At 41.1% G+C, this 26,542-nt stretch overlaps 1 protein-coding gene across 2 annotated transcripts in view; it reads left to right on the top strand.

Annotated features, from left to right (window-relative positions):
- Positions 1 to 26,542, top strand: part of SEPTIN7 (septin 7) — a 72,017-nt gene that overhangs the window by 34,475 nt on the left and 11,000 nt on the right. Inside the window, exons 3-10 of one of the 2 annotated variants that reach the window (XM_073549999.1) lie at positions 4,498 to 4,598; positions 4,826 to 4,960; positions 15,630 to 15,747; positions 17,359 to 17,451; positions 17,582 to 17,678; positions 19,394 to 19,445; positions 19,948 to 20,073; positions 26,055 to 26,075. In XM_073549999.1, the coding sequence (XP_073406100.1) occupies positions 4,498 to 4,598; positions 4,826 to 4,960; positions 15,630 to 15,747; positions 17,359 to 17,451; positions 17,582 to 17,678; positions 19,394 to 19,445; positions 19,948 to 20,073; positions 26,055 to 26,075 (743 nt within the window). The remainder of the gene's footprint in view (positions 1 to 4,497; positions 4,599 to 4,825; positions 4,961 to 15,629; positions 15,748 to 17,358; positions 17,452 to 17,581; positions 17,679 to 19,393; positions 19,446 to 19,947; positions 20,074 to 26,054; positions 26,076 to 26,542) is intronic. The other variant, XM_073550000.1, reaches the window with a different exon arrangement.

Raw genomic sequence — 26,542 nt, 5'->3', positions numbered from 1 at the left:
GTCATAAAGGGATGGACATGGTCAGCAACAATACTCAGGTAGGCTGTGGCGTTGCAACGATGCTCAATTGGTACCAAGGGGCCCAAAGAGTGCCCAGAAAAAATTCCCCACACCATGACACCACCACCACCAGCCTGAACCGTTGATACAAGGCAGGATGGATCCATGCTTTCATGTTGTTTACGCCAAATTCTGACCCTACCATCCGAATGTCGCAGCAGAAATCGAGACTCATCAGACCAGGCAACGTTTTTCCAATCTTCTACTGTCCAATTTCGATGAGCTTGTGCAAATTGTAGCCTCAGTTTCCTGTTCTTAGCTGAGAGGAGTGGTACCCAGTGTGGTCTTCTGCTGCTGTAGCCCATCTGCCTCAAAGTTCGACGCACTGTGCGTTCAGAGATGCTCTTCTGCCTACCTTGGTTGTAACGGGTGGCAATTTGAGTCACTGTTGCCTTTCTATCAGCTCGAACCAGTCTGCCCATTCTCCTCTGACCTCTGGCATCAACATGGCATTTCTGGCCACAGAACTGCCGCTCACTGGATTTTTTTTCTTTTTCGGACCATTCTCTGTAAACCCTAGAGATGGTTGTGCGTGAAAATCCCAGTAGATCAGCAGTTTCTGAAATTCTCAGACCAGCCCTTCTGGCACCAACAATCATGCCACGTTCAAAGGCACTCAAATCACCTTTCTTCCCCATACTGATGCTCGGTTTGAACTGCAGGAGATTGTCTTGACCATGTATACATGCCTAAATGCACTGAGTTGCCGCCATGTGATTGGCTGATTAGAAATTAAGTCTTAACACACAGTTGGACAGGTGTACCTAATAAAGTGGCCAGTGAGTGTATATCTCCTATTTTATTTTTTAATTTTTTTACAGTGAGAAGTGTTTCACTTTTAGTACAATTTTAAATAAGGTTCATTAATGTCCTCAGTTCAACAGAGTATTTGCTTTTACGAAATAGATGCAAATAGTATAGTCGGTGGCACACATGCAAATTTTGCCATGGGTTCACATTCAAATTAATAGTAGAAAGTCTATCTAGATCAGAGATGTCAAACTCCTATACACAGAGGGCCAAAATTAAAAGCTTAGACAGTTAGCAACTTTGATATTTATTTAAAAAAGTCTACAATTGAGAGTTTTTCCTTATCAAATATAACGATGAGCTTTTTCATATGGAAACAAACTTCAAGGGGTTGTCCAACAAAGTGCATTTTAATTAATAGGTCTTAGAATAAAATATTGAAATATGTTATGTAAGAGCAGTAAAAGCATATGGCTCAATGACCTAATTTAAATATGTAATAAATGAGAAAACTTGAATAATGCAGATAGTAAATTATGATGCAAACACGTGCCATAAAACACTTTGATACCCCCCCAGTAAATTCCTCCACCGTACCCGCCACACACACACTATGATGACCCCATTACAGTATGCTTCTCCAACTGTAATCTCCACACAGCACTCAATACAGTATAATGGCCACAAAAAGTGCCCCATTAAGTATAATGGGCCCCACATAGTGCCCCATACAGTATAGTGGCCCCGCATAGTGCTCCAAACAGAGTAGTGGCCCCACACAGTGCTCCATACAGTATAAGGTGCCCACATAGTGCACCATACTGTATAATGGTTCCACGTAGAGCTCCATGCAGTTTAATGGGCCCCATGTAGAGCTCCATACAGTTTAATGGGCCCCACATAGTGCCCCATACAGTATAATGGGCCCCACATAGTGCCCCATACAGTATAATGGCCCCACATAGTGCCCCATACAGTATAATGGCCCCACATAGTGCCCCATACAGTATAATGGCCCCACATAGTCCTCCATATAGTATAATGGCCCCACGTAGTCCTCCATTCAGTGTAATGGCCCCACGTAGTCCTCCATACAGTGTAATAGCCCCACGTAGTGCTCCATACAGTATAATGGCCCCACGTAGTGCGCCATACAGTGTAAGGGACCCATGTAGTGCTCCATACAGTGTAAGGGACCCACGTAGCGCTCCATACAGTGTAAGGGACCCACGTAGTGCTCCATACAGTGTAAGGGGCCCACGTAGCGCTCCATACAGTGTAAGGGGCCCACGTAGCGCTCCATACAGTGTAAGGGGCCCACGTAGCGCTCCATACAGTGTAAGGGGCCCACGTAGCGCTCCATACAGTGTAAGGGGCCCACGTAGCGCTCCATACAGTGTAAGGGGCCCACGTAGCGCTCCATACAGTGTAAGGGGCCCACGTAGCGCTCCATACAGTGTAAGGGGCCCACGTAGCGCTCCATACAGTGTAAGGGGCCCACGTAGCGCTCCATACAGTGTAAGGGGCCCACGTAGCGCTCCATACAGTGTAAGGGGCCCACGTAGCGCTCCATACAGTGTAAGGGGCCCACGTAGCGCTCCATACAGTGTAAGGGGCCCACGTAGCGCTCCATACAGTGTAAGGGGCCCACGTAGCGCTCCATGCAGTGTAATGGGCCCCACATATTGCCGCTCTAAAAGGGAACCAATCATATTTTTGTTTCCTGAGCGGTGGCATGAATCCGACACTGTCTGCACGATTGAAGCCAGATATGTGTTCGCCCATGTTCACACATTCAGTATTTGGTCAGTATTTTCCATCAGTATTTGTAAGGCGAAACCAGGAGAGGAACATTCAGAGGAAAAGTATAATAGAAACACATCATCACTTCTGGATTTATCACCCACTCCTCATTTTAGTTTACAAATACTGAGGTAAAATAATGACCAAATGCTGAACGTGTGAATGTGGCCTTGCTTTGATATGCTGCGGCTCGGGCAATGTTTCAGAGTAACCCATGCCTGGTTGCAGTGGTTATTTTACAGGTTCCCTTTAATTTGTTATTCCCATTTTAGGAAGTGATAAACTTTCCACAGGATAGGTGTTAACTTGCCGATCAATGGGTTCCGACTACTGGAGTCAAGTTGAGAATAGGGCTCGTTGGCAGTGTGTAATGTGCATAACCGCTCCATTTCCTTATTCCAGCATCCGATAATCCAGAACATTGATCATCTGTGCACACATTTCACTTTAGACCTGCAATAGAACATTTAATTTGCAATTAGAAAATTAGTTAATTAAAAAAGTGTCTTTTATTTGGGGTTTTTGTGCTTCATCCTGTACAGCTCTCAGTCACGAAAGCATAAAGAAATGTTTGCGACTTGTCAGTCAGTGTCACCTAGTGGGTGGGGGGTGGATGTACAAAGTAAATGCGTCATACAACTGTGCTGCTCTCCCAGCTATACTGAGGAAAGATCCTGACGAGCTTCCCCACCTGTGAGTGTTTGATGTCAGGCATTGTGCGCTCATTTATTGTCCTACGCTGTATGCACAACCCTGCTACTACTACATTCCACAGTAAGGCTCCAAAGGGCCGCAGATCTGTAAAATGGATGGACGTGACCTGCCGTATGGAGTGCATGGGAAAGAAGCCATTTGGAGTCAATCTGCTGAGAAAAGTTTGAAATTCCAGAACTCAACATAATTTGTTTTCCATGAGCCTCTTGGGAATTCTGGCAAAAGCAAATGATGGGATGCAGTTGGAAGTGTAACGGTGAAGGCCGCTGCTATACAGTTCTGTTTTCTTGGATCACTTCCAGATGTGTTACTGCGTGTGTTTGACCATGTATGGGCACAGAATGCTATAGGCCGCTGGATTCAAACCTAGCGAAGGAAAGCCCACGCTGCCTCGCCTCCTTCCTGCACATTCTGGGAATTACACTGATGAGATACATGTGCTTGTAGCTGTGAGCACAGCCAGCAGCAGAGCCTAGAATAGACCGGAGTGTCTGCCTTTATCGAGTAAAATATTGTGTATTTCTTCATGTAGGTAATGTTCACTGATGTTTATTAATCTATAGATTTACGGTAATTCTTGGGATTTTGCCATCCAAAATGAATATTTTACGAGTAACTGCTTATGACATTTTTGGCTATGTTTGCATCCTCACCAGAGAGTACTAATGTGTTAGGTCTAGGAGACACCTGATGTTTTTGCAGTAGACCTTTTTTCTGTAGAGTAGGAAGGATATACCGGACCAGAGCCCTGTGAACCGCCTCCTACCCACCAGTATTCCTAGTGATTAGCAGGCCCGACACGTCATGCAGCCATCAAAGGCAATAGACATGGCCGGTTCCTTTAGAGGCAAAGACGTCAGATATTGCACATCACACTGTCCTTCATCCCCTAATTCTAGGACCAAATGGAACTATTGGTGACCTGAATTCTCATTTAACTACAGCTTTTGTGTAATATATATACATTTTATATTCATGTCACATTTTATTACCTAAACTCCTGCTGCAATTTTTGATATTGTAGCATTTTCCCACGATTCTGCTGTAGACTCGGCACTGAAAGACAATATAACCATAATGTCTGAGTATACCCTTTGAAAGCAAGCTTACATTCATATCTGTAAAAACAAACAAAACAAATTATTTAATTTTCTTTTTTTTTTTCCCTAGGTTGAGCAGTCAAAAGTTTTAATAAAAGAAGGTGGTGTTCAGCTTCTCCTCACAATAGTAGACACTCCGGGGTTTGGTGATGCAGTTGACAATAGTAACTGGTAATGTTTGTTCTGTTCTCCCTGTCTTACTGTACAGATTGACTTTGTAGTTAAATATTCTTTTCACTCTTTATAATAATGAATAATTGATGAATTTGACTTACTGTCTGCATTTCATAAAAAGGTGTATTACTACCAACTCACTATTTTTTTAAGCCATTTATTTGTTTGTTGATCTATCATTTGGCAAAGATCTTAAATACGGTAAAATGTTCCTTAATTTCCAGTTGGCAGCCAGTTATCGACTACATTGACAGTAAATTTGAAGACTACCTTAATGCAGAGTCTCGTGTCAACAGACGTCAGATGCCAGACAACCGGGTGCAGTGCTGCTTATACTTCATTGCGCCTTCAGGACATGGGTTAGTTTTTGTTTTGTTTTTTCATGTATTTATTTTATTTATTTATTTTTAAATATTATTCTTTTTTATGTGTGGACATATTTAGGTGGTAAATGATAACATACTTGTATAGGGCTTAGTTGCATAGTGAATTCATAAGCATTTTTTAGACGCAGAAATTCCAAAGAGGTTTGTGACATAAGTCCCACACATTGAATGGTGAGCTGAACCAGCATGCTCTCAGTACATGCAGTTGCAGCAATCCAGTATTTTGTGCTGCTGTGGTACATTACTTCAGCACATTGATCTTCCAGTTGTCTTATGTGTTATAGCAAATTGAATTTTATGGGATAAAACAAGGTTTTCTTTTTTAATTGTTCATTATCCGTTATAGCCTCATGGATCCTGAGAATGAAGTCTATGCAGCTCTGCTTTAGGACTGTGTATCTCTGTTTTTGCTGCATACTGGTGCTCCCAAGTGTGCAGGGAACTGCAGCCAGCACCATTTGCCTTTAGTATATTAGAGAACTGGAGGCTAGTACAATATTCAGCTGCGCACGATTCTCGTGCAAGTCTTTCGCATGAAAACCTGGGACTGCCGCCGGCACTTGGACCGAAGCGTGAGGCTACATGTATTTCTATGCAGCCGCACAATCAGGTCCGAGTGCCGGCGGCAGTGCTGGGTTTTCATGCGAGAGTGTCCACACCTCGCAGCATTCTACTCACCAAAGACACATTATACAAGAATGATATTTTTTCACATCACTGTTTATTTGCATTGGTTTTTTTTCATTTAACTTTTTTGTTTTTTTTGTAGTTTTATTTGTAAAGCGATGTTTTGACGATGTCACTATGGGAACATTTTGCAGATAAGTTCTGAAGGCCACTGGCTGTGCCTAAACTTTCAATGGCAACATGTCGCAGATGCCTCTCCAAAAATGTAGCCAATGATAATGTGTCGGCAAAATAAAACTGTTATTAAAAGGATTATCCTGTTTACATTTTTTTGTTCAATAGGCTAGCAGTGTCATAAAAAAACAAACTGAGCTGATACATTGCCCTGTGCCGACTATCCACTGATGCTCTGGGGATTGTTTGAGGTACAGCGGTGACATCACAGTGCACATTACAACTGCGGCCAATCACTCAGCTTTGAGGGCACGAGCTGCTGAACTTTGTAATTGACTGCAGCCGTGATGTCACTGCCACCCGTAATCAGTCACCAAAGCGGCAACGTAGAGCCGACACTGCAGCAGGAGAATTCAAGTACCTGCTCCGTTTGTAGCTCTGCTAGCCTGTGCAGCAAGAGAGCAGAGGAGTAAATTGCAAAGTTGCCTTTTTATTACAAACAATGCTAATCTGTTACCAGGATGCCCTTGTAAGCATACAGTGCCTACAAGTAGTATTCAACCCCCTGCAGATTTAGCAGGTTTACACATTCGGAATTAACTTGGCATTGTGACATTTGGACTGTAGATCAGCCTGGAGGTGTGAAATGCACTGCAGCAAAAAAGAATGTTATTTCTTTGTTTAATTCTTTTTTAAATTGTGAAAAGTTTATTCAGAGGGTCATTTATTATTCAACCCCTCAAACCACCAGAATTCTGTTTGGTTCCCCTAAAGTATTAAGAAGTATTTCAGGAACAAAGAACAATGAGCTTCACATGTTTGGATTAATTATCTCTTTTTCCAGCCTTTTCTGACTATTTAAGACCCTCCCCAAACTTGTGAACAGCACTCATACATGGTCAACATGGGAAAGACAAAGGAGCATTCCAAGGCCATCAGAGACAAGATCGTGGAGGGTCACAAGGCTGGCAAGGGGTACAAAACCCTTTCCAAGGAGTTGGGCCTACCTGTCTCCACTGTTGGGAGCATCATCCGGAAGTGGAAGGCTTATGGAACTACTGTTAGCCTTCCACGGCCTGGACAGCCTTTGAAAGTTTCCTCCTGTGCCGAGGCCAGGCTTGTCCGAAGAGTCAAGGCTAACCCAAAGACAACAAGGAAGGAGCTCCGGGAAGATCTCATGGCAGTGGGGACATTGGTTTCAGTCAATACCATAAGTAACGTACTCCACCGCAATGGTCTCCGTTCCAGACGAGCCCGTAAGGTACCTTTACTTTCAAAGCGTCATGTCAAGGCTCGTCTACAGTTTGCTCATGATCACTTGGAGGACTCTGAGACAGACTGGTTCAAGGTTCTCTGGTCTGATGAGACCAAGATCGAGATCTTTGGTGCCAACCACACACGTGACGTTTGGAGACTGGATGGCACTGCATACGACCCCAAGAATACCATCCCTACAGTCAAGCATGGTGGTGGCAGCATCATGCTGTGGGGCTGTTTCTCAGCCAAGGGGCCTGGCCATCTGGTCCGCATCCATGGGAAGATGGATAGCACGGCCTACCTGGAGATTTTGGCCAAGAACCTCCGCTCCTCCATCAAGGATCTTAAGATGGGTCGTCATTTCATCTTCCAACAAGACAACGACCCAAAGCACACAGCCAAGAAAACCAAGGCCTGGTTCAAGAGGCAAAAAATCAAGGTGTTGGAGTGGCCTAGTCAGTCTCCTGACCTTAACCCAATTGAAAACTTGTGGAAGGAGCTCAAGATTAAAGTCCACATGAGACACCCAAAGAACCTAGATAACTTGGAGAAGATCTGCATGGAGGAGTGGGCCAAGATAACTCCAGAGACCTGTGCCGGCCTGATCAGGTCTTATAAAAGACGATTATTAGCTGTAATTGCAAACAAGGGTTATTCCACAAAATATTAAACCTAGGGGTTGAATAATAATTGACCCACACTTGTATGTTTAAAATTTATTAAAATTTAACTGAGCAACATAACTTTTTGGTTTGTAAGATTTATGCATCTGTTAATAAATCCTGCTCTTGTGTGAAGTTTGAAGGCTCTAACTTATTTGCATCTTATCAAACCTACTAAATCTGCAGGGGGTTGAATACTACTTGTAGGCACTGTACATAACCCTCCTGTAGCAATGCACTTCCCTACTTCCTTTCTAAGCTTACTGATTAGACAGTCAGCATTCTGTGGAGTTTAATTTATGTGAATGTATTTAGAAACTAATTGTCTGATAAGCGTAATACAATTTTCACATTTATCAGAAGGCGTCAGACTCCGATCCAGTTATGCTCTGTTTCACACCCTTGTAGGAGGTTGCTGTTAGCATCACCTAACCAAATTTCAAGTTCACAATTGCATAATCTTCCTTATATTCATTCTTTTCTGTCACAACAGTAATATAGGCTATGAAATGAACCACGTCTCCATTTAATAAGATAAAATGTTTATATTTTAGTGAATCACAAGGTGAACCTGCCTTCAAAGTTTGTTCGTACCTTTTCATTTTTTTTTTTTTTTACTGAGATATTAGAATGTTCTCTAACACTTCATGGCAGACATGTTTGCAAGGGTGACAAAAAAGAGAAACCACATAGGTTGTCACTTGTAAATTGTGTGTGTATGTGCGTGTGTGTATATATGTATGTACCGTATATACTCGTGTATAAGCCGACCCCCTAATTTTGCCACAAAAAAAAACTGGGAAAACTTATTGACTTGCGTATAAGCCGAGGGTGGGAAATGCAGCAGCTACTGGTGAATTTCAAAAATAAAAATAGATACCAATAAAAGTAAAATTAATTGAGACATCAGTAGGTTAAATGTTTTTGAATATCCATATTGAATCAGGAGCCCCATATAATGCTCCATACAGTTCATGATGAACCCCATAAAATGCTCCATACAATATACACCCCATATAATGCTGCACAAAGGTTAATAATGCCCCCATAAGATACTCCATAGAATATGCCCCATATAATGCTCCATAGGTTATGCCCCCATAAGATGCTCCATAGGTTATGCCCCCATAAGATGCTCCATAGATTATGCCCCTATAAGATGCTCCATAGATTATGCCCCTATAAGATGCTCCATAGATTATGCCCCATAAGATGCTCCATAGATTATGCCCCTATAAGATGCTCCATAGATTATGCCCCTATAAGATGCTCCATAGATTATGCCCCTATAAGATGCTCCATAGATTATGCCCCTATAAGATGCTCCATAGATTATGCCCCTATAAGATGCTCCATAGATTATGCCCCTATAAGATGCTCCATAGATTATGCCCCTATAAGATGCTCCATAGATTATGCTGCTCCATAGAATATGCTGCTCCATAGAATATGCCCCCATATGCTGCCCCATAGAATATGCCCCCATATGCTGCTGCAAAAAAAAAAATACCATACTCTCCTCTCCTGCTCAGGACCCAGCACCTGAGATATTCACCTGTCCGGGGTCCATCGCTGCTCACCGCTGTCTGCCGCTGTCTGGGCTGTAAATCTTGGCTTATACACGAGTATATACGGTATGTGTGTATATATATATATATATATATATATATATATATATATATATATATATATATATATATATATATATATATATATATCCATCCTCAAAAATGAAAGCAGCACACCATACTGGAGTCAAGTCATGTGTAGTTTAACTGCCCATCTGGTGACGTTTCGGTGCCAAAAATGTGGACCTTTTTCAAGCCCAAGGCTTGAAAAAGGTCCATGTTTTTAGGACCGAAACGTCACCACATGGGCAATTAAACTACACAAGAATTGACTTAACTATGGTGTGCTCTTTTCATTTTTGAGGATATATCTCGTAGGTTTGGTACATACCTGGAAGGCCTTTGCACCTAATGACTGCTTTTTGTGTTGCTTTTTCACTATCTGGTTTCTGGTATTGATGGATCACATGACATAATTAGAATTGCTTGACATTATATTTTCAGCTGTGCAGAAGGAGCTGCTACAAGTAGAAAGGCACATATAATGACTAAAGGCCCCGTCACACTAAGCGACTTACCAGCGATCCCGACACCGATATCAAGGTGTCAGGATCGCTAGTAAGTCGCTATGTGATCGCTGGTGAGCTGTCACACAGACAGCTTCACCAGCGATCAGCACAGCGATGCCGAGCGTGCGGCATCGCTGGCCACCCCTGTAGAAAATAGAATTAAAATAAAAAATATTGTTATTCTCACCTTCTGATGTCCCGCGCAGTCTTCCAGCCTCTCTCCACACTCCAGTCCCAGTGATCCTTTGCGAGAATGTCACGGTCTCGCGGCAGCGCGACGTCTCGCGGTCATTCGTGCAAAGGATCACTGGGACCGGAGCATGGAGAGAGGTGGGAATGCTGCGCGGGACATCAGAAGGTGAGAATAGCAATATTTTTTTATTATTATTATTTTTTACACCTGATCGCTGGTCTCCCGCCTGTCACACACAGCGATGCGTGCTGGCCAGCAGGAGACCAGCGACCAAAGAAATGTCCAGAGATTTCCCAGAGCGATCAGCGATACCGGCAGGGGGGCCGCTTGCTGATCGCTGTCACACACAGCGATCTCGCTGGTGAGATCGCTGTTACGTCACAAAAGTTGTGACTCAGCAGCATCTCGCTACCGAGATCGCTTAGTGTGACGGGGCCTTTATCTTTGACTTGTACCAGTGGCATGATATTACCACTGATTGGTAAGCCTTAACTGAATTGGCGACCATTTAATATCCATTTAATGGAGGCAGACCACTGTAAATGACATGCAGAGTGACTTATACTAGTTTGCTGAGTGCACACAGCCTACCATGGTTCTTGGCAGTGCGCGTTCTGTTTACACAAGTGTTATGCTCATTCATCGGTATTCGACAGCCTGTTCACACTGCAAAATCATTGTTAAACTAGTAATGTTAAGAACACTCCACTCGTGCTTGATTGTCTTAGTGAAAATACAGCTTGAGGACCACCCTTGATCTAGAGTTGATTTTTCTTTGCTGGATTTTTAATTTCCCTATCCTCCGTGCGTGTTGACCTCATTGTTGAGAAGACCATCCACCAAGTTTGATTGGTTGGTGGAGTATGTGGTATATAAGAAATTTTAGATTAATATTTGATATAGATCCCATTCAAAAGCACATATTTGAAGGAATTTAACCCACATGGCGCTAGATACTGTGTATGCCTTAAAGTTTTAATACAAATATTCAAAGCAATTCTAATAATGTTCAATCATTTGACTTGCATGTAATACATTACAATGAAGGCTGCTCCATGCTGTTATTTCTGAACTTTCTGACTACTGTCTGCAGCCACTCTGACCTCTCCTGATGATAATCTAAGGTTAAAGGGGTCATTCACTTAAAAAAAAAAAATCCCAGTCCACTGGCACAGTTAGCAATATATATGAAACAAACTGCACTTTACTCGCCATTCCTGGGTCTACCTCTGCTGCTCCATATAGCTGCTATTTTCTGCAGTGCTGATGTTGAGATTGAATGTGAATATATTCTCCGCAGGGAAACAATCATAGCTACAGATTTAGTGTAGAGTTGCTTGTTACTATATAGCCCCCAGCATTGCATGTGAAGTACTGGTATAATCTTACTTTAATATAATGCATACATTTTGGTTCATGCAGATAACATAGACTGTTTCCACTTTCAGTAAACATTGCAGTTTGGGCGCTGCGTACAGATGTTACAGCATAGTTTATGAAATCCCATCTCCACCATGCGTTAAAAGACGCAGGTGGCAGACCCGCGTATACACACATGCGGAGCGTCTTTATAGACCGCAGCATGTCTTTTTATCTTGTGGAGACGCTCAGTTTCCTCAAGATAAATATCACAGTCTATGTATAGGACGTGGTGATTCCACATGGTTCAATAAACACATGCGGAATAACTGCACGTACAACAGCCGGCAGTTCTTTTGATGGAGTGGGCATGTCCTGTGTCCAAAGCCCTGCCAATTCCGGACCGTGGAAACATACCCATATAGTGCATAGGTTGTCACCTCATCGAGGTTCGCTGACATTATGTCTCATATGAGTAATACTAATTCTTCGGTTAATATTGCATCCTATGATATAATCTAATTCCATTCGGAACTGAGGACTGTGTATAAGGACTTGACAACATTACCCAGCTTATATATTGGGTGCAGATAATTCATCGGATTTCTTTTGCAGAACTTTATGAAACCTAAAAAGCCCTGCCACTAATGTGGATAATGTGGAGAAGAAATGGCTGTTGAGTTTTCTGAGCCGCTCTTGGCTCTGTCGGCCACATGTAGGGGAGTGTGCGCACGGTCCATTATAAATGCATAATAAGCATTGTGAAGGTGGTGTGCAGATGTTGATGGAATTCCTTCTGTATGTTTGAGGCTGGCGTCACAGATTCTTCTCATTGTGCATGGCTTTTTTTATACTTTTGTAGCCCTACTGACTAAATAAGACACTATATTTTTTTTCCTTTTATAATTTCTGCTGAAAGATTGCAACGTAAAATCTGTTGTAACAAAGCCTTTGTGCATTTTTAGATTTGCAACTTGAAGCCGTTGTTTCTGGTTTGCGACGTCTGCTGTAATAAGGTTATTTTTGTGCTAATATGCTTTGCAGTGTCCCTCTCCATTCTCTCTTCTATTTATAAGCATATTAAGTGCAGACCTTGCGTGTGGTTCACTTGTTCTTCTAGAACCATGTCTATCATATAATTTGATTTTGATGGTTGCATGACTCAAGAAGCCAAACTACGAAATTACTCTGCACAGTATAACTTTAACATAGTATATTCCTAGCATGTTAACTCTTATAATATAGATATGTCGCGTTCGTTCTTACCACAGGAAGCGACAAGACACACGTGAACCCACCAGAAAAAACTGAACTATGTGGTGGTTAGTGCACATCTGAGTTGCTTTCCTGTGCTCTGCAACCAGCGACGTGCTTTATACTATTTTGACTCTCTTCAATGTCTTTACATAAGTCAGATTTTCCCACCTTTCCATTTTGGTGATTGCATGATCTTTGCCTTGGTGCCACTCCCAAGGACCCATTTGAATGAATGGATCTGAGTGGCCTTCCATACATGTTGCCAAATCCTTGTGACTAAAAAGACTAAGGCCTTGTTTCCATATATCCTGCCATTCATTATTTTTTCAGTTTCTCTTTTGGTGCTTCACTACCATACTGGATTGACCTTGATGTCAAAACTGATTCTATTGTTTTTCCTATGGGATTTGATGCACAATATTTTTGATATGTCTGATTGGTCCTAGAGTAAAATGAAACACCATTACATGATCAAACATGTTAGCCAATGCAGAAACTGATCAGCTCAGACATAAAACAACTGATATGTGAACCAACCCTAAGGCCTCATTCACACATCCATGTTGCACGTACAGGTTGTATATGTTTTTTTTCAGGGATTCAACAACTACCCATTACAATCTGTAGTGCTTTTCACATGTCTGTGTTTAATGGACTATGTGTCTTTGGACTATGTGTCTTTGCAAATACACTGAGACTTGTTTTTTTTCCAGCAGAATGGATGAGAAGGGCCAATTCAAGTTTATGGGTCCATGAAAACACATGTAACACTTGGATGGCATCAGTGTGCCGTCCGTATTTAAAGGGAACCTGTCAGCACTTTTGTCCGATATAAGATACGGCCACTGCCTTTCAGGGCTTATCTACAGCATTCTGGTTCGGCGCCTCCCATTTTCTTGCGATGCCGCCCTCCTGCTTGCTTCACGGGCTCTGTTTGTTGCACCTGTGTTGCTGCCGTCTTTAATTGGGTACTCTGCACCCTGATAGTGCTTTTGTTTGGAGGCGTGGGTAGGTAATCATCTCTGCTTTTTTTTCTGGTGTTGAATAACTTTTGGAGGATTTATAAGTCCTCTTTTTGTGGTTTTGCTTCACAGGCTCCCCGGCATTGCACTTCTGCAGAAGCGTACTTATCTGCCCTGTTGAAAGCATCCCGGCGCCTGCACACTGCAGAACTTTGTTTTGCCCTCTATAGGGCAGAGAATTATGCCTGCGCAGGAGCGCGATGCCGGGGAGCGATGAAGCAAGCAGGAGGGCAGCCTCGAAAAAATATGGGAGGCACCGGACCCGATCCTGCGACACCCATCGGACCGGACCACCCTCCGGGTGAGTATAATAAAACTTATTTTTCTTATCTTTCAGGTCGGATCAAGGGCTTATCTACAGCATTATAGAATGCTGTAGATAAGCACTAAAAAGCAGTGCCCGCATCTTATATCGGCCAAACCTGATGACAGCTTCGCTTTAACATTACAAAGTATAGTAGAAGCTTTATAATTTATCCATCAGTGAAAAACACTTGACAACACGCGGATGGGAAGAGCTGACACATGGACTGTACACTGATCACACACTGATGGAAAAATTGGACACATGGACCCTACACAGACGCGTTGATGGCAAAAGCTGAAAAATGGATTGTACACTGATGTGAAAAGCTGACACGTGGACCAATCACTGATTACTCACTGATGGGGGAAAAGCGGACATATGGACCAAACACTGATGACATACTGATGGAAAAAGCGGACACATGGACCAAACACTGATATACTGATGGGAAAAGCGGACACATGGACCAAACACTGACATACTGATGGGAAAAGCGGACACATGGACCAAACACTGATGACACACTGATGGGAAAAGCGGACACATGGACCAAACACTGATGACCCACTGATGGGAAGATCGGATGCATTGACAGTACACTGATGACATACTGATGGGAAGATCGGATGCATGGACCTTACACTGATGGGAAAAGTGGACACATGGACTGTACGCTGCTGACACACTGATGGGAAAAGCGGACACGTGGACCGTAAACATATGACACACTGATGGGAAAAGCGGACACGTGGACCGTAAACATATGACACGCGGATGGGAAAAGCCAACCTTAGGGTTAGGTTTAAGCTACTTGATCATGCCAAGATTGTCTTATCAAAATGTGGTTGTATTTAGCAAAAGGGACTGGGCATGGCGCAGGGTGATAAATTTACTATAAGGTGTGTTCCAGAAAACTGGTGCACATGGTAGGTGAAGTCTATCCCACCTCATTGCTGAGGTAAGTTTCATTTTCACCAAATGTATTACTTGACCCCCATCTCTTAATAAATTTAGCGCACCTACTTCAGCAAGCTATAGGTTCAAGACTGGGGTCTGAACCACCAATCATAATACATTGATTACTTGTCTATCAAGGTTCTTTTATATCCATTTTTTCCTGTACTGCAATTGTAGGTGGATACATGCATCTCTCATGGTACCTGTGTATCGTGTAGCAAGTCCTAATTATATATATAATATATATATATATAACAATTGTAATTATAGCTGTCCAGAGTTCTGTCTCTATTCTGTATCGCACTTGATCATTTTCATGCATTTTGCAGTCCTGACGTCACTTGCTATTTTTCTTTAATCTCTCATTTAGTTTATTTTCTGTTTCTTGTCTGCATTGACTTAGTGGAACATATGGGTGAGTGCAGCCTTTCATACAAAGAACATTCTTCTTTAATGATAGTAATCGGACATGTGCAGAAGAATTTGTCTGAATGCTCGTAATGGCAAAATCAAAGTGCTTCAGGCTGAAAGTATGTGTCCATCTGATGAACATTGATCTGTTGAGACACGTCTGAATGTCTGATTTTGTGTCATTTCTAGTTTAGTGGTCTTCCACATTTAAGCTTGTTCCACGTTGATGTTCCCTGAAAAGATATAAAACCCCCCTCACATAATTATGTTTTATTGCAGGCTGAAGCCATTGGACATTGAGTTTATGAAACGTCTCCATGAAAAAGTCAATATCATTCCTCTTATTGCTAAAGCCGATACCCTCACACCAGAAGAATGCCAGCAATTCAAAAAACAAGTAAGATGAGATTAGTGCACCCTCATCTTAGTAAATGGAGGGCAACTAAAATTACACTGTTTTTAAAATGTAATTTTAGTAAGAAGTCCTTCTTGATGTAAGTGGATCTGATCTAACACCACTGAAACAAAATTTTGAAATGGGCAGAAAATTATTTATATCTGGTTTTAGTTTACTTGACAGATTTTAATTGCAATATTGCTTCAGGTAACATTGCTTCCCTGCCTCCCAGCTTGCTGGGGACGATGCAGTCCTGATGATTTGACAGTTCAGATCAGCTGCACAGTGTGGCTGCTGGCCCGAATTGTGCGACGTCAGAAGCTACATGCAAAGACAGCATTGCCTGTGCAACACCTGAAGACCTCAGTGACACTAATGCTGACTGGATCCAGCTTATCCAGCCAGCTTCAGAGCAGTGCTTGTGAGCTCTTTGCTAAAGAGCTTGTAAGTGCTGCACTTATTGCCTAGGTTTCTGTCCACCTCTGATACATTGAGAGTCACCTCTAAATCCCGCTCTGTTTTGTTCAGCAAGTGTCTGTGCTCTGTTGTGAAGAATTATGCTGAAAACAAGAGACTTGCAGAGCTTCTCAGCCTAACAGAATCTTGCTCTGTTATACAAGAGCTCAGACACACCCGACTCGAGCAGCGTTTATTCAGACTTTAACCTGTTACTTATGCTTTCCTAAGATGACATGCAGTTTGAAATAGGTGACGGCAGCCATTTTGGATTACTTCCCGGAAAACTCCTTCAAATTAATTCCCAATCCTAACACTTGCTCTTATAATAAACAATGAACACAATACGTGGGAAAGTGATGGGGGAGGAAGATTATTCAGATGGGTTTTCCAGGCTGAGGACAGACTTGAATCATTTACACTTTCCAGTTTTTATCTGTTTTTTGACATGAACATCTTTTTATTATAAACCAGAAAATAGTCAATAATGTACTGTACTAGTTTTTGTAATATTGAAATAATACTGAACATCGTCAAATGGAACAATATATTGTAGTATTTTTAATTATGCAAATAAAAGCCATATATTCAGGTCCTGTTTTGTGGTTTTAGTATTTTTTTCAGTTTGTTACTGTATGCAGTGCGTGGAAAAAATGTCCTGTTGCTCCCTTTAAGTTAATATTAGAAGCCAGGCTGCTGTTGACTTGTGCCGTATGGCTAAAATGACGTGGAGACCTGATTATTACACCCTATAAGATGGGCTTGTTGGACTTCCGAATCGAATATCTTGGGCATTAACAGGGAGTTTGGTCTCCTTTTTAGTGTTTTTATCTGAAATCTGTGTTTTCACCCCTACAGCATGCGGTCTTCAGATTACATAGCAAAAAGCTAATGACACATTCCTTTTAAAAAAGGGTACAAATAGAATAATGAATTAAGTGCAAATAACAAAAAAAAAAGCGCAAAACAGATGCAAAGGCAATGATGAATCTATAGTGCATGGAAGAATTGGCAGTAAAAGCATAATGCAAGATTATTTTCAGATGGCAAATTATTTTTTTCCCCAAACCTATACTGGGACACTTTTGGTCCTTAGACCTTTAAGCCATAGGAGTCCATTCAGAACCCTATACAAAGAGTATGTTTGTTTTCTAGATAATGAAGGAAATTCAGGAACACAAAATAAAGATCTACGAATTTCCTGAGACAGATGATGAAGAAGAAAATAAGCTGGTGAAAAAAATTAAGGTTTGATACAGTTGTATATTCACATTTCCAGTAACCTAAATAAATTTGAATTTCAACTAAAATGAAGAAATACCTTTTTGTATAGATTTCCAAAATAAAAACTTAATTGTAACTTGTTTTTTTCCTGTAGGACCGTTTACCTCTAGCTGTGGTGGGTAGCAACACGATCATAGAAGTGAATGGCAAGAGAGTAAGAGGAAGGCAGTACCCATGGGGGGTTGCAGAAGGTGAGAAAATGAAGAGAAGAAAAAGCACACAAAATAATGTCTTATTTTTCAGCCTTCAGTCCAACAAGTTAAAAAGAAAAATGTGGTTTACAGAATGTACAAACACTGATTACACCCATCTCGGTGCTGAAAATGACAATAAACCTTTTGAGTGTGAATAACCTTGGAAGCGAGACTCAATAATTCTGTAAAGGTCCTGGCTGACGATTGTTGTATACATTCATGCTGCATGAAAGAAGTCGGCTGAACATTCAATCTAAGGTGTCTGTCCACCTTAGCCGCACACAACAACCCTGCAGAATGTAACTGGTGACTAGAGAAGTAAAGCAGCATGTAACTCACAACCGCGGAGTATCTACAAAGTGACACCTTTTACATATTTCAGCTTTGAAATGTTGTATTTTGGGCTTATTAGCAGTTTCCCTTTACTGCCCTCATATATGTCTGTATATGGTGCTGCTGAGAAACCATTGTGCGTGTGTAATGCTGTTCAGTAGTGGGGGCATAGTAGTTGTGCTCTTAGGCTATTTTATTTTTTTTTTTAATAAAAATGACAATCACATTATTTAGCCTGGACGTGAGAAGTTAGAAAGCTGTCAAAATAGCTTTTTTTTTTCTTCTTCTCACCAAATGAATTATAAAAATGGTGTCTAAAGAAAGCTAGAGCTTACGCTGTAAAAATCAAGTTCTTGAAAGGCAGAGATGTACTGTATACACAAAAAACCTGTCTCGGTCTAAAACTGGTTGTGGCTTTTATGGGGTTAAAAGCTGCCATTATCCAAGAACATTAAAACTGACTAGGTTCCTGAATGTCAGAATCTGTGACGCGCCCTCTCTCCACTTCTTTTTTTTTTTTTTTAAGGGTCGGTTTAGGCATCTCGGGGTGTCCTTCTGCTATCCTCCTCAAACATGAAGACTAGTGTAGACTATCTAATCCGATTACTGCTTTTCTCTTTGGAGGGCAGAAAATGGTTTTGGTAGTCTGTGTTCCTCACATGGATATTCTGATAAACTATATGTACTTGGTGATGATGCCCTGTACTTGGTACACACATCTAAGCATCTTCCACACAAGATTTCAAAGATCTGAAAAGCCAAAAAGCGACTTTATGATTAAAGATTAATCCTAATGGAGTGCAGTTTAGACATTGAAATTACATCTGTATTATGTTTGTTTTTTTTATTATTATTTGCTTTGTTAGAGGTGCTCAGATCTGGAACCACATGAGTTAAGTGTAAAGTGAAAGCATTGCATTTGTTGTTGGGTATGTGGAGTGTGTGGTTAGTAAATGACATGGTCACCTCCAGGGCCGGACACACAAGCCTGGATTGTGTACAGGAGTACAATTGTGCCTTTCAGGAGAACATCCCTCCCTGGCGGTGCAAGGATGATTCCTGACCCATGCAATGCCGGCATCTGCCTGATTAGTAGGCTTCATTGTCTCTCTTCCCTTGTAAACATACAGTAAAACAGGCATGCTTACATGACTTGTTTTGTGTTTTTCTATACATTTTGTCTAAAACATCCTTAAAATCCCAGAATTGAAATAATGTTTTCTTTTTTGGCTATTACAATTTACTTTTTCTGGTTGCACTGTTATTAATAGGATAATCCATATGCTATGTAGCACATGGACTGAGGGACTTGAACTCTTCTCATGGTTGCTTTGATGGCTTTTTTTAATATGATTTTTTTTTTGTTTTGTTTTAAATAGTTGAAAACAGTGAACACTGTGATTTCACTATACTGCGGAACATGCTGATAAGGTAACTATATCTACTGTGATTTTTACTGATGCCATTAGAGGGTATGGAAGGACAAACAAGTGCCAGATAGAATATAGTGTATTTTAAGAAAGGTTATTAGGGATAGATACTAATTGAATGTTCTGTTTCTGCACATATAACATGTGATGTGTCATTTAAACTTCAGTGAATGTCCTAGAAAATGATACAAGCTGGATTCTCTTGTCTATGCCAGTACTGTCAAGTTAAATGTATTGACAAAAATCTGTAGACTAGACTTCTTGAATCGGTCGATAATCTGTATCCAGTTTGGCCTGATTCCTGTGGTGGTAGTGACTAAGGTCATTTGTGGTCACAATAGTGCAGAATCCACAGAGACACAATCCATGTAGAGAACAGACGTCACAAGGATGGGTATAATCATTTTGACATCTGCATTTTCTTGATGCCCAGAAACACGAGGAGCTCAGTGCTGTTATTGAATGGCAGCTCAGTAATTGATTTTGTTTGCATCCTATTCTAGAACTCACATGCAGGATCTGAAGGATGTCACCAATAATGTACATTACGAGAACTACAGAAGCAGAAAACTAGCAGCTGTCACTTACAATGGTGTGGATAACAACAAGAACAAAGGACAGCTAACAAAGTAAGTGCCGGCCACAGGTCACATCTCTGCCTTCTCTCTGCTGGTATCACCTCTCCATTTCTTATCATTCCATTTCCTTTTCCATCTTGTTACATCATTTGTCTGCGTCTCATATCGGTCTGTTGTGTCCACAGTCATTCACCATTATTACACAGAAATATAGAGCCTTCTGTGAATTGTAGATCGGCTTTCTTTGACCTCGTATTGTTACTGTTCGGTGTCTTGTTTGTCTGTGCAGAAGCGTCAACTGTTCTATAAAAGTAGAGGTGCCACATGTTCTATATTTTAGAGCACACTGCCATTATCTAAATGCTTAATGCGGAAAATCATGTCAAGCGGAGTCCAGACTTTCAACACTGCGTCAGAGAATTGAAAAATCGTAGCATAACATATACACTGCGTGCAGAATTATTAGGCAAGTTGTATTTGAGAGGATTCTTTTTATTATTGAGCAACAACTATGTTCTCTATCAACCCAAAAGACTCATAAATATCAAAGCTAAATATTTTTGGAAGTTGGAGTGTTGTATTTTTTTTTTTTTTTTTTTAGATTTGGCTATCTTAGGAGGATATCTGTTTGTGCAGGTAACTATCACTGTGCAGATTTATTAGGCAACTTAATAAAAACCTAAAATATACCCATCTCACTTGTTTATTTTCACCAGGTAAACCTATATAACAACACAAAATTTAGAAATAAACATTTCTGACATTCAAAAACCAAAACAAAAAAAATCAGTGACCAATATAGCCACCTTTCTTTACGATGACACTCAAAAGCCTTCCATCCATAGATTCTGTCAGTTGATTGATCTGTTTACAATCAACATTTTGTGTATGTTATAGTCAGTTTCAAATAAGCTGGGTTTGGATCCCACTCGATTATCCATTTATCGTGGTGCCCCTGTTTCTTTGTTTCCATATGTTTACGATCAACATTGCGTGCCGCAGCCACCACAGCCTCCCAGACACTGTTCTGAGAGGTGTACTGTTTTCCTTCCCTGTAGATCTCACATTTTGAGGGACCACAGGTTCTCTATGGGGTTCAGATCAGGTGAACAAGGGGGCCATGTCATTATTTTTTCTTCTTTTAGACCTTTACTGGCCAGCCACGCTGTGGAGTATTTGGATGCATGTGATGGAGCATTGTCCTGCATGAAAATCATGTTTTTCTTGAACGATACTGACTTCTTCCTGTAACACTGCTTGAAGAAGGTGTCTTCCAGAAACTGGCAGTAGGTCTGGGAGTTGAGCTTCACTCCATCCTCAACCCAAAAAGAACCCACAAGTTCATCTTTGATGATACCAGCCCATGCCAGTACCCCACCTCCACCTTGCTGGCGTCTGAGTCGGAGTGGAGCTCTCTGCCCTTTACTGATCCAGCCTCGGGCCCATCCATCTGGCCAATCAAGAGTCGCTCTCATTTCATCAGTTCATAAAACCTTACAAAAATCAGTCTTAAGATATTTCTTGGCCCAGTTTTATGTTTTATCTTATGTTTCTTGTTAAAAGGTGGTCGTTTTCCAGCCTTCCTTACCTTGGCCATGTCCCTGAGTATGGCACACCTTGAGCTTTTTGATACTCCAGTAACGTTGCAGCTCTGAAATATGGCAAAACTGGTGGCAAATGGCATCTTGGCAGCTTCACCCTTAATTTTCCTCAATTCATGGGCAGTTATTTTGCACCTTTTTTTATCAACATGCTTCTTGCGACCCTGTTGGATATTTGCCATGAAAGGCTTGATTGTTCGGTGGTCACGCTTCAAAAGTTTGGCAATTTCAAGACTGCTGCATCCTTCTGCAAGACATTGCACAATTTTTGACTTTTCAGAGTCCGTCAAGTCTCTCTTCTGACCCATTTTGCCAAAGGAAAGGAAGTTGCCTAATAATTAAGCACACCTTATATAGGGTGTTGATGTCATTAGACCACAGCCCTCCTCATTACAGAGATGCAAATCACCTGATTTACATAATTGGCAGTTGGATTTCAAGGCTATACAGCTTGCAGTAGGACAACATATAATAAAATGGATGATGTGATCAAAATACTCATTTGCCTAATAATTCTGCACACAGTGTAGACTTCGTTCTTGCAAAAACCCTTTTTGGCTGGGACTAGACGGCGATGTGTCGTGCAACAGCAATTCCCAGACATATCATGTGCAGAAAAACATTTGTGTAACTCATCTGAGACCATTTTAATAAAAATTGCATGCAACATGCAGTGAGGACTAAGGCAAGTGAGCTGCATTTGACTTGTAGGCAGGAAGAGAGAGTTGAAGACATCTGGAAATATTTGTTACTCTGTGTTGCAGTTGAGATCAGTTGCAGGTCACCATGCAACACCTTAGGAAATCATTAGACGGGATGAAGCAATTTGTTACCACCATCTTAGTTTTGCCAAAAACATTTCTACCTGTAGCCCTACCCTTAAAGGGGTTGTCAGCTACTGGAAGATGACTTTTAAATCGCCCTTGCTTATATTATAAAATATAAAAGGGTATACTTCCAAATCTAACCCCGCTACTTGAAGTTTGTCACTTTCACATACCTGTTGGGGAGCTGACATCGTGGAACAGCGTTGATTCAAGTGTTTAAGCATAATATTTTTTTATTTTATCATGCACGTCTGGTCATTTCAGAAGGCGTTCTCCAGTAGTAGACAACCCCTTTAAATGAGACATAGAGGAGTGCAGCTTCAGTGATGCTGCATATTACTTGACTCCTTAGACTAGGCTGCGTTATCTTGGGTCCCCCCCAACCCACCAAAATGTGTATTGGTAGATCTGATTTGTGTACCAGGAATGTGCAGCCCAGGCCTCAATGGTGCGCTTCCTTTGTAGTGTAGGGTCTGGTTTTAATTTAATTTGAGGCCAATTAGAGTTCAGGATGCTGAGGTGGGAGTGGTGGGGTATTGGGATCTTGTGTATGTGGTGACCCCTACTGGCTCAGTAGAGAACATTGTGTACAGCAATAGTAGTCTTACTCCATCGTTTGATTCACCACTTTTCTGGTTTTGGTGTATTTTAGAGGTTGTGTTATGATCCTTTAATGTGAACCTAAATTTCCAAATGGGTTGTCTACTCCTCTCAGACCCCTGTCTGTATGTCTTGTTAGGGTAGACTTTTAGCTGATGCTGCTCTAACCATAAATTAACACGCAGATATGAAAACAATACAACTTTCGCCTTCATTTTTCAACAGTTCCTAAAACGAGTGCCATGTACCTTCTGTCTGTATACATTGTGAGGACTGTGATACAATACTGTGTTTTTATTATTAGGACCCTATAAATGAGAGAGTGAATTTTCATGCCTATTTTATTTATCCTGATACAGCAATCAAACCAAGACTTGTAAAGGCAATGCCCCTTCTAAATGTATACAGAGCGGAAACTCTAGGTCAACCACCATAATTGCTTTAAAATAGTGTTTTTCTGGGTATTTTGGTTCTCTTCTCAATGATGATGACTGACAAATCTCTCACCGCAAATATCTGAATTTGGGGGAGGTCTTCCTCAAAAAGTGGTCTCTGCAGAGGTTTAGGTCTGTTTCTGTATGTAGGAGGTGCCATTAGTTGTTCTGGGTGTGTTGACCATGCAAGTATTGGTGGCTCGTTTGCTGATGTCCCTGTATTGTGTCTGTAGAACATGAAAATAACTATCCCAAAGTTTGTCAATGAATATAGTTTGATTGTGGTAAATGTTTCCTCCAATCCATAATCCCCTTTGCCTTAAACCCTTGGCACTCCACCACCACATACCTTTTATATGATTTTATACCAGTAATGAAAGTCGCCTTCATCCATGAGTTCAGAAAGTTCTTAGAAAGTTTTCTTCAATGAATGTGTAATTAGAAACAATCCTATATGTTAAATCAGACTTTATTTTTTTTTTCTTAATCCTTGATCATAGGGGGCTTCTTCCAATTTTCCATATCACGTAATTATAAGCTAAACAAACTCACGCTGACCTCTAACCTAATACTAGACTCACACTTGCTGTTCTGTACAGAAGATTTTTCAGTAGTTATCAGAGCAGGCAGGATTACAGTGGCAGGCAAACCAGGATTCATCATTCACAATAGGTGATGGATCATGGTTGACCTTCTCTTAGATCAAAGCATGCCTAGAAAACTCTCCTGTTCTGGTCAATATCCATGTGTCTGCTGAAAACAACAAACAGAAGTATGAGCTTGATGTTTGGCTTTGATGCCAGTGTAAGGCTGTGTGTACACGTTGCGATTTTTAAGCATTTTTGCCACGATTTTCGCCGCGAAAACGCTTAAAAACACATACAGAACGCACTCCATGCATCCCTATGGCATTCCGCACATGCTGTGCAAATGCTGCGATTTTTTTCCGCGGCGGAATCTCATCGCGCAAAAAAAAATGCAGCATGCTCATTCTTTTTGCAGAATCACAGCAATTCCGAAAAGAATTGCCGCGATTCCGCACCCATAGGAATGCATGAGATCCACTTACTTCCCGCATGTGGCTATGCCCACCATGCACAAAGTGAGCGGCTCATGTGCGGATGGTACTCACGGTGTGGAGGAGAGGAGACTGTCCTCCAGGCCCTGGGTACCATATCCCTCTAAAATCAAAAGAATAAAAAATCGGGTTATATTCACCTTCCAGCGTCCAGCGCAGCCGTCCTGGGCCTCAGCGATGCTCCCATTCTCAGTAATGCCTTGCGGCAAGGACCTGTGATGATGTACGATCTCGCGAGACTGCTACAGTATCGCAGGACTTTACGTCATCAAATGTCTCACAAGGCATTGCTAGGAACGGAAGCATCGCTGAGGCCTGGGAAGGCTGCGCGGGACATCGGAAGGTGAGAATATCACAATTTTTTATTTTTAATATTCTTTCTTTTACTATTGTTGCTGCATAGGCAGCCTCAATAGTAACAAGTTGGTCACACTCGTCAAACACTATGTTTGACGAGTGTGTACAATCTGTTAATCACATTCCAAGTGATGCTTCAAATTGCTTGGAAAGTGCTTGAATTTCGCACGCGAAAAACGCGGAAAAAAACATGCAAAAAACGCGGAAAGACGCAAAAAAACGCGCACGTTTTTCCTGGGAAGAAGTGTTTTTCTTCTGCATACGTGGGCACATAGCCTGAAGATAGTGATATTTTGTTTTTGCATATCTCTAATTAAACAAAAATACCATTAACATGAACACCTGGTCTAAACAATTGCTCCGTTTATGATTTACACATTCCCTTTAACACCCAAAACATATACTGATGGGTTAGTTTGCTTTCAGTAAATCTTGCCCTAACACATAAGTAACTCGGGAAAGTCTAGTTGTGTTATTACTTTCTGTGTTCTGCACCGTGACGTGAGTTGACGCTATATAATCTGTATGAAATGAAGACAGCTGCTGTTTGGAGAACTTTTGTAATGTTCTTCGCACACAAAATACCGTAAGAATAAACCACAGAGGTACTTCCTGTCCATCAGGTATTCTGTAATATTGGCAATAACATAAGGGAATAGTCTCTTAGCCCTTCTTTTTTCTCCAGTAGTCAGGTGTAGAAGGACTGGCTTACCGCTTGTGTATCTTTGCAGCACATTTATCTTTTATTTTTTGCAAAATTGGCATTTCAATATCCCCCAAGATTGCTAAGAGATGTAATCTTTATTTCTGAATGATTAGTTTCTATGAAATGTAATGCATGAGCACTGATTGCACTATTCCAATGCACTTTTGCACCAATTGATGTTCTACCCCTTTCCCTTTACAAATCTAAAATGACTCAAAATCTCAACTATATTTGGCTGTTTGTCTAATCTATAATCTGAGTTTAGCTTCTTTAAAACTGATCTCCGTTTTCTTTACACAAAATTATTTTTCTTTTCTAGATGCACCTTTACAGCTTTTCCTTAATGAATTAATTTTAATTTGCTTAATTTACGCATGCTAAGTCCTTGTGTTTTTTTTTTTTTTTTTTTGTTTTGCTTTTCCTTTTTAGACTTGAAACAGTTGAAGGCATGTAAGTGGTCTTTTTAAAACTTTTCCCAAATCACTTTTTGCTTGTCTGTCGAATTATTTACCACCTTAATGTTCTGCCACAGGTAAAAGATAGACCATAATAAATGTAGTATCACTTATTAGATACCAGATTGCAGCAAGAGGAAAAATAATTGTTTGAGGATTGCTTTTAATATGTGCCAATACATATGAAGTTCCTCTACAGAGAGGCTTAAAGGAAGTCTTCCCATCCTACACCCACACTTGAGTGAGCTGCCAGACACATCTTGTGGCATCTTTTTTTTTTTTTTTTCTCGATGAAGACTTGTTCTTACAGACTTTCCAATGTACCGTAGCTGCTAAACCTTTTCATGTTGAGCTGTATTGGCTTTTGGGTAAAAAAAAAATGCATCTACCTTTAGCTCTTGGGTATGGCGAAAGCTCCATTATAGTGTAGAGATCATCTCATTGGAAAAAAACAAGTACCGT

Source organism: Dendrobates tinctorius, unplaced genomic scaffold (assembly GCF_039654945.1).
Source record: "Dendrobates tinctorius isolate UK_male_01 unplaced genomic scaffold, ASM3965494v1 ptg000162l, whole genome shotgun sequence".
Classification (NCBI taxonomy): domain Eukaryota; kingdom Metazoa; phylum Chordata; class Amphibia; order Anura; family Dendrobatidae; genus Dendrobates; species Dendrobates tinctorius.
Note: the sequence above shows the minus strand (reverse complement) of the source record. Positions and strands in the feature narration are given on the sequence as shown.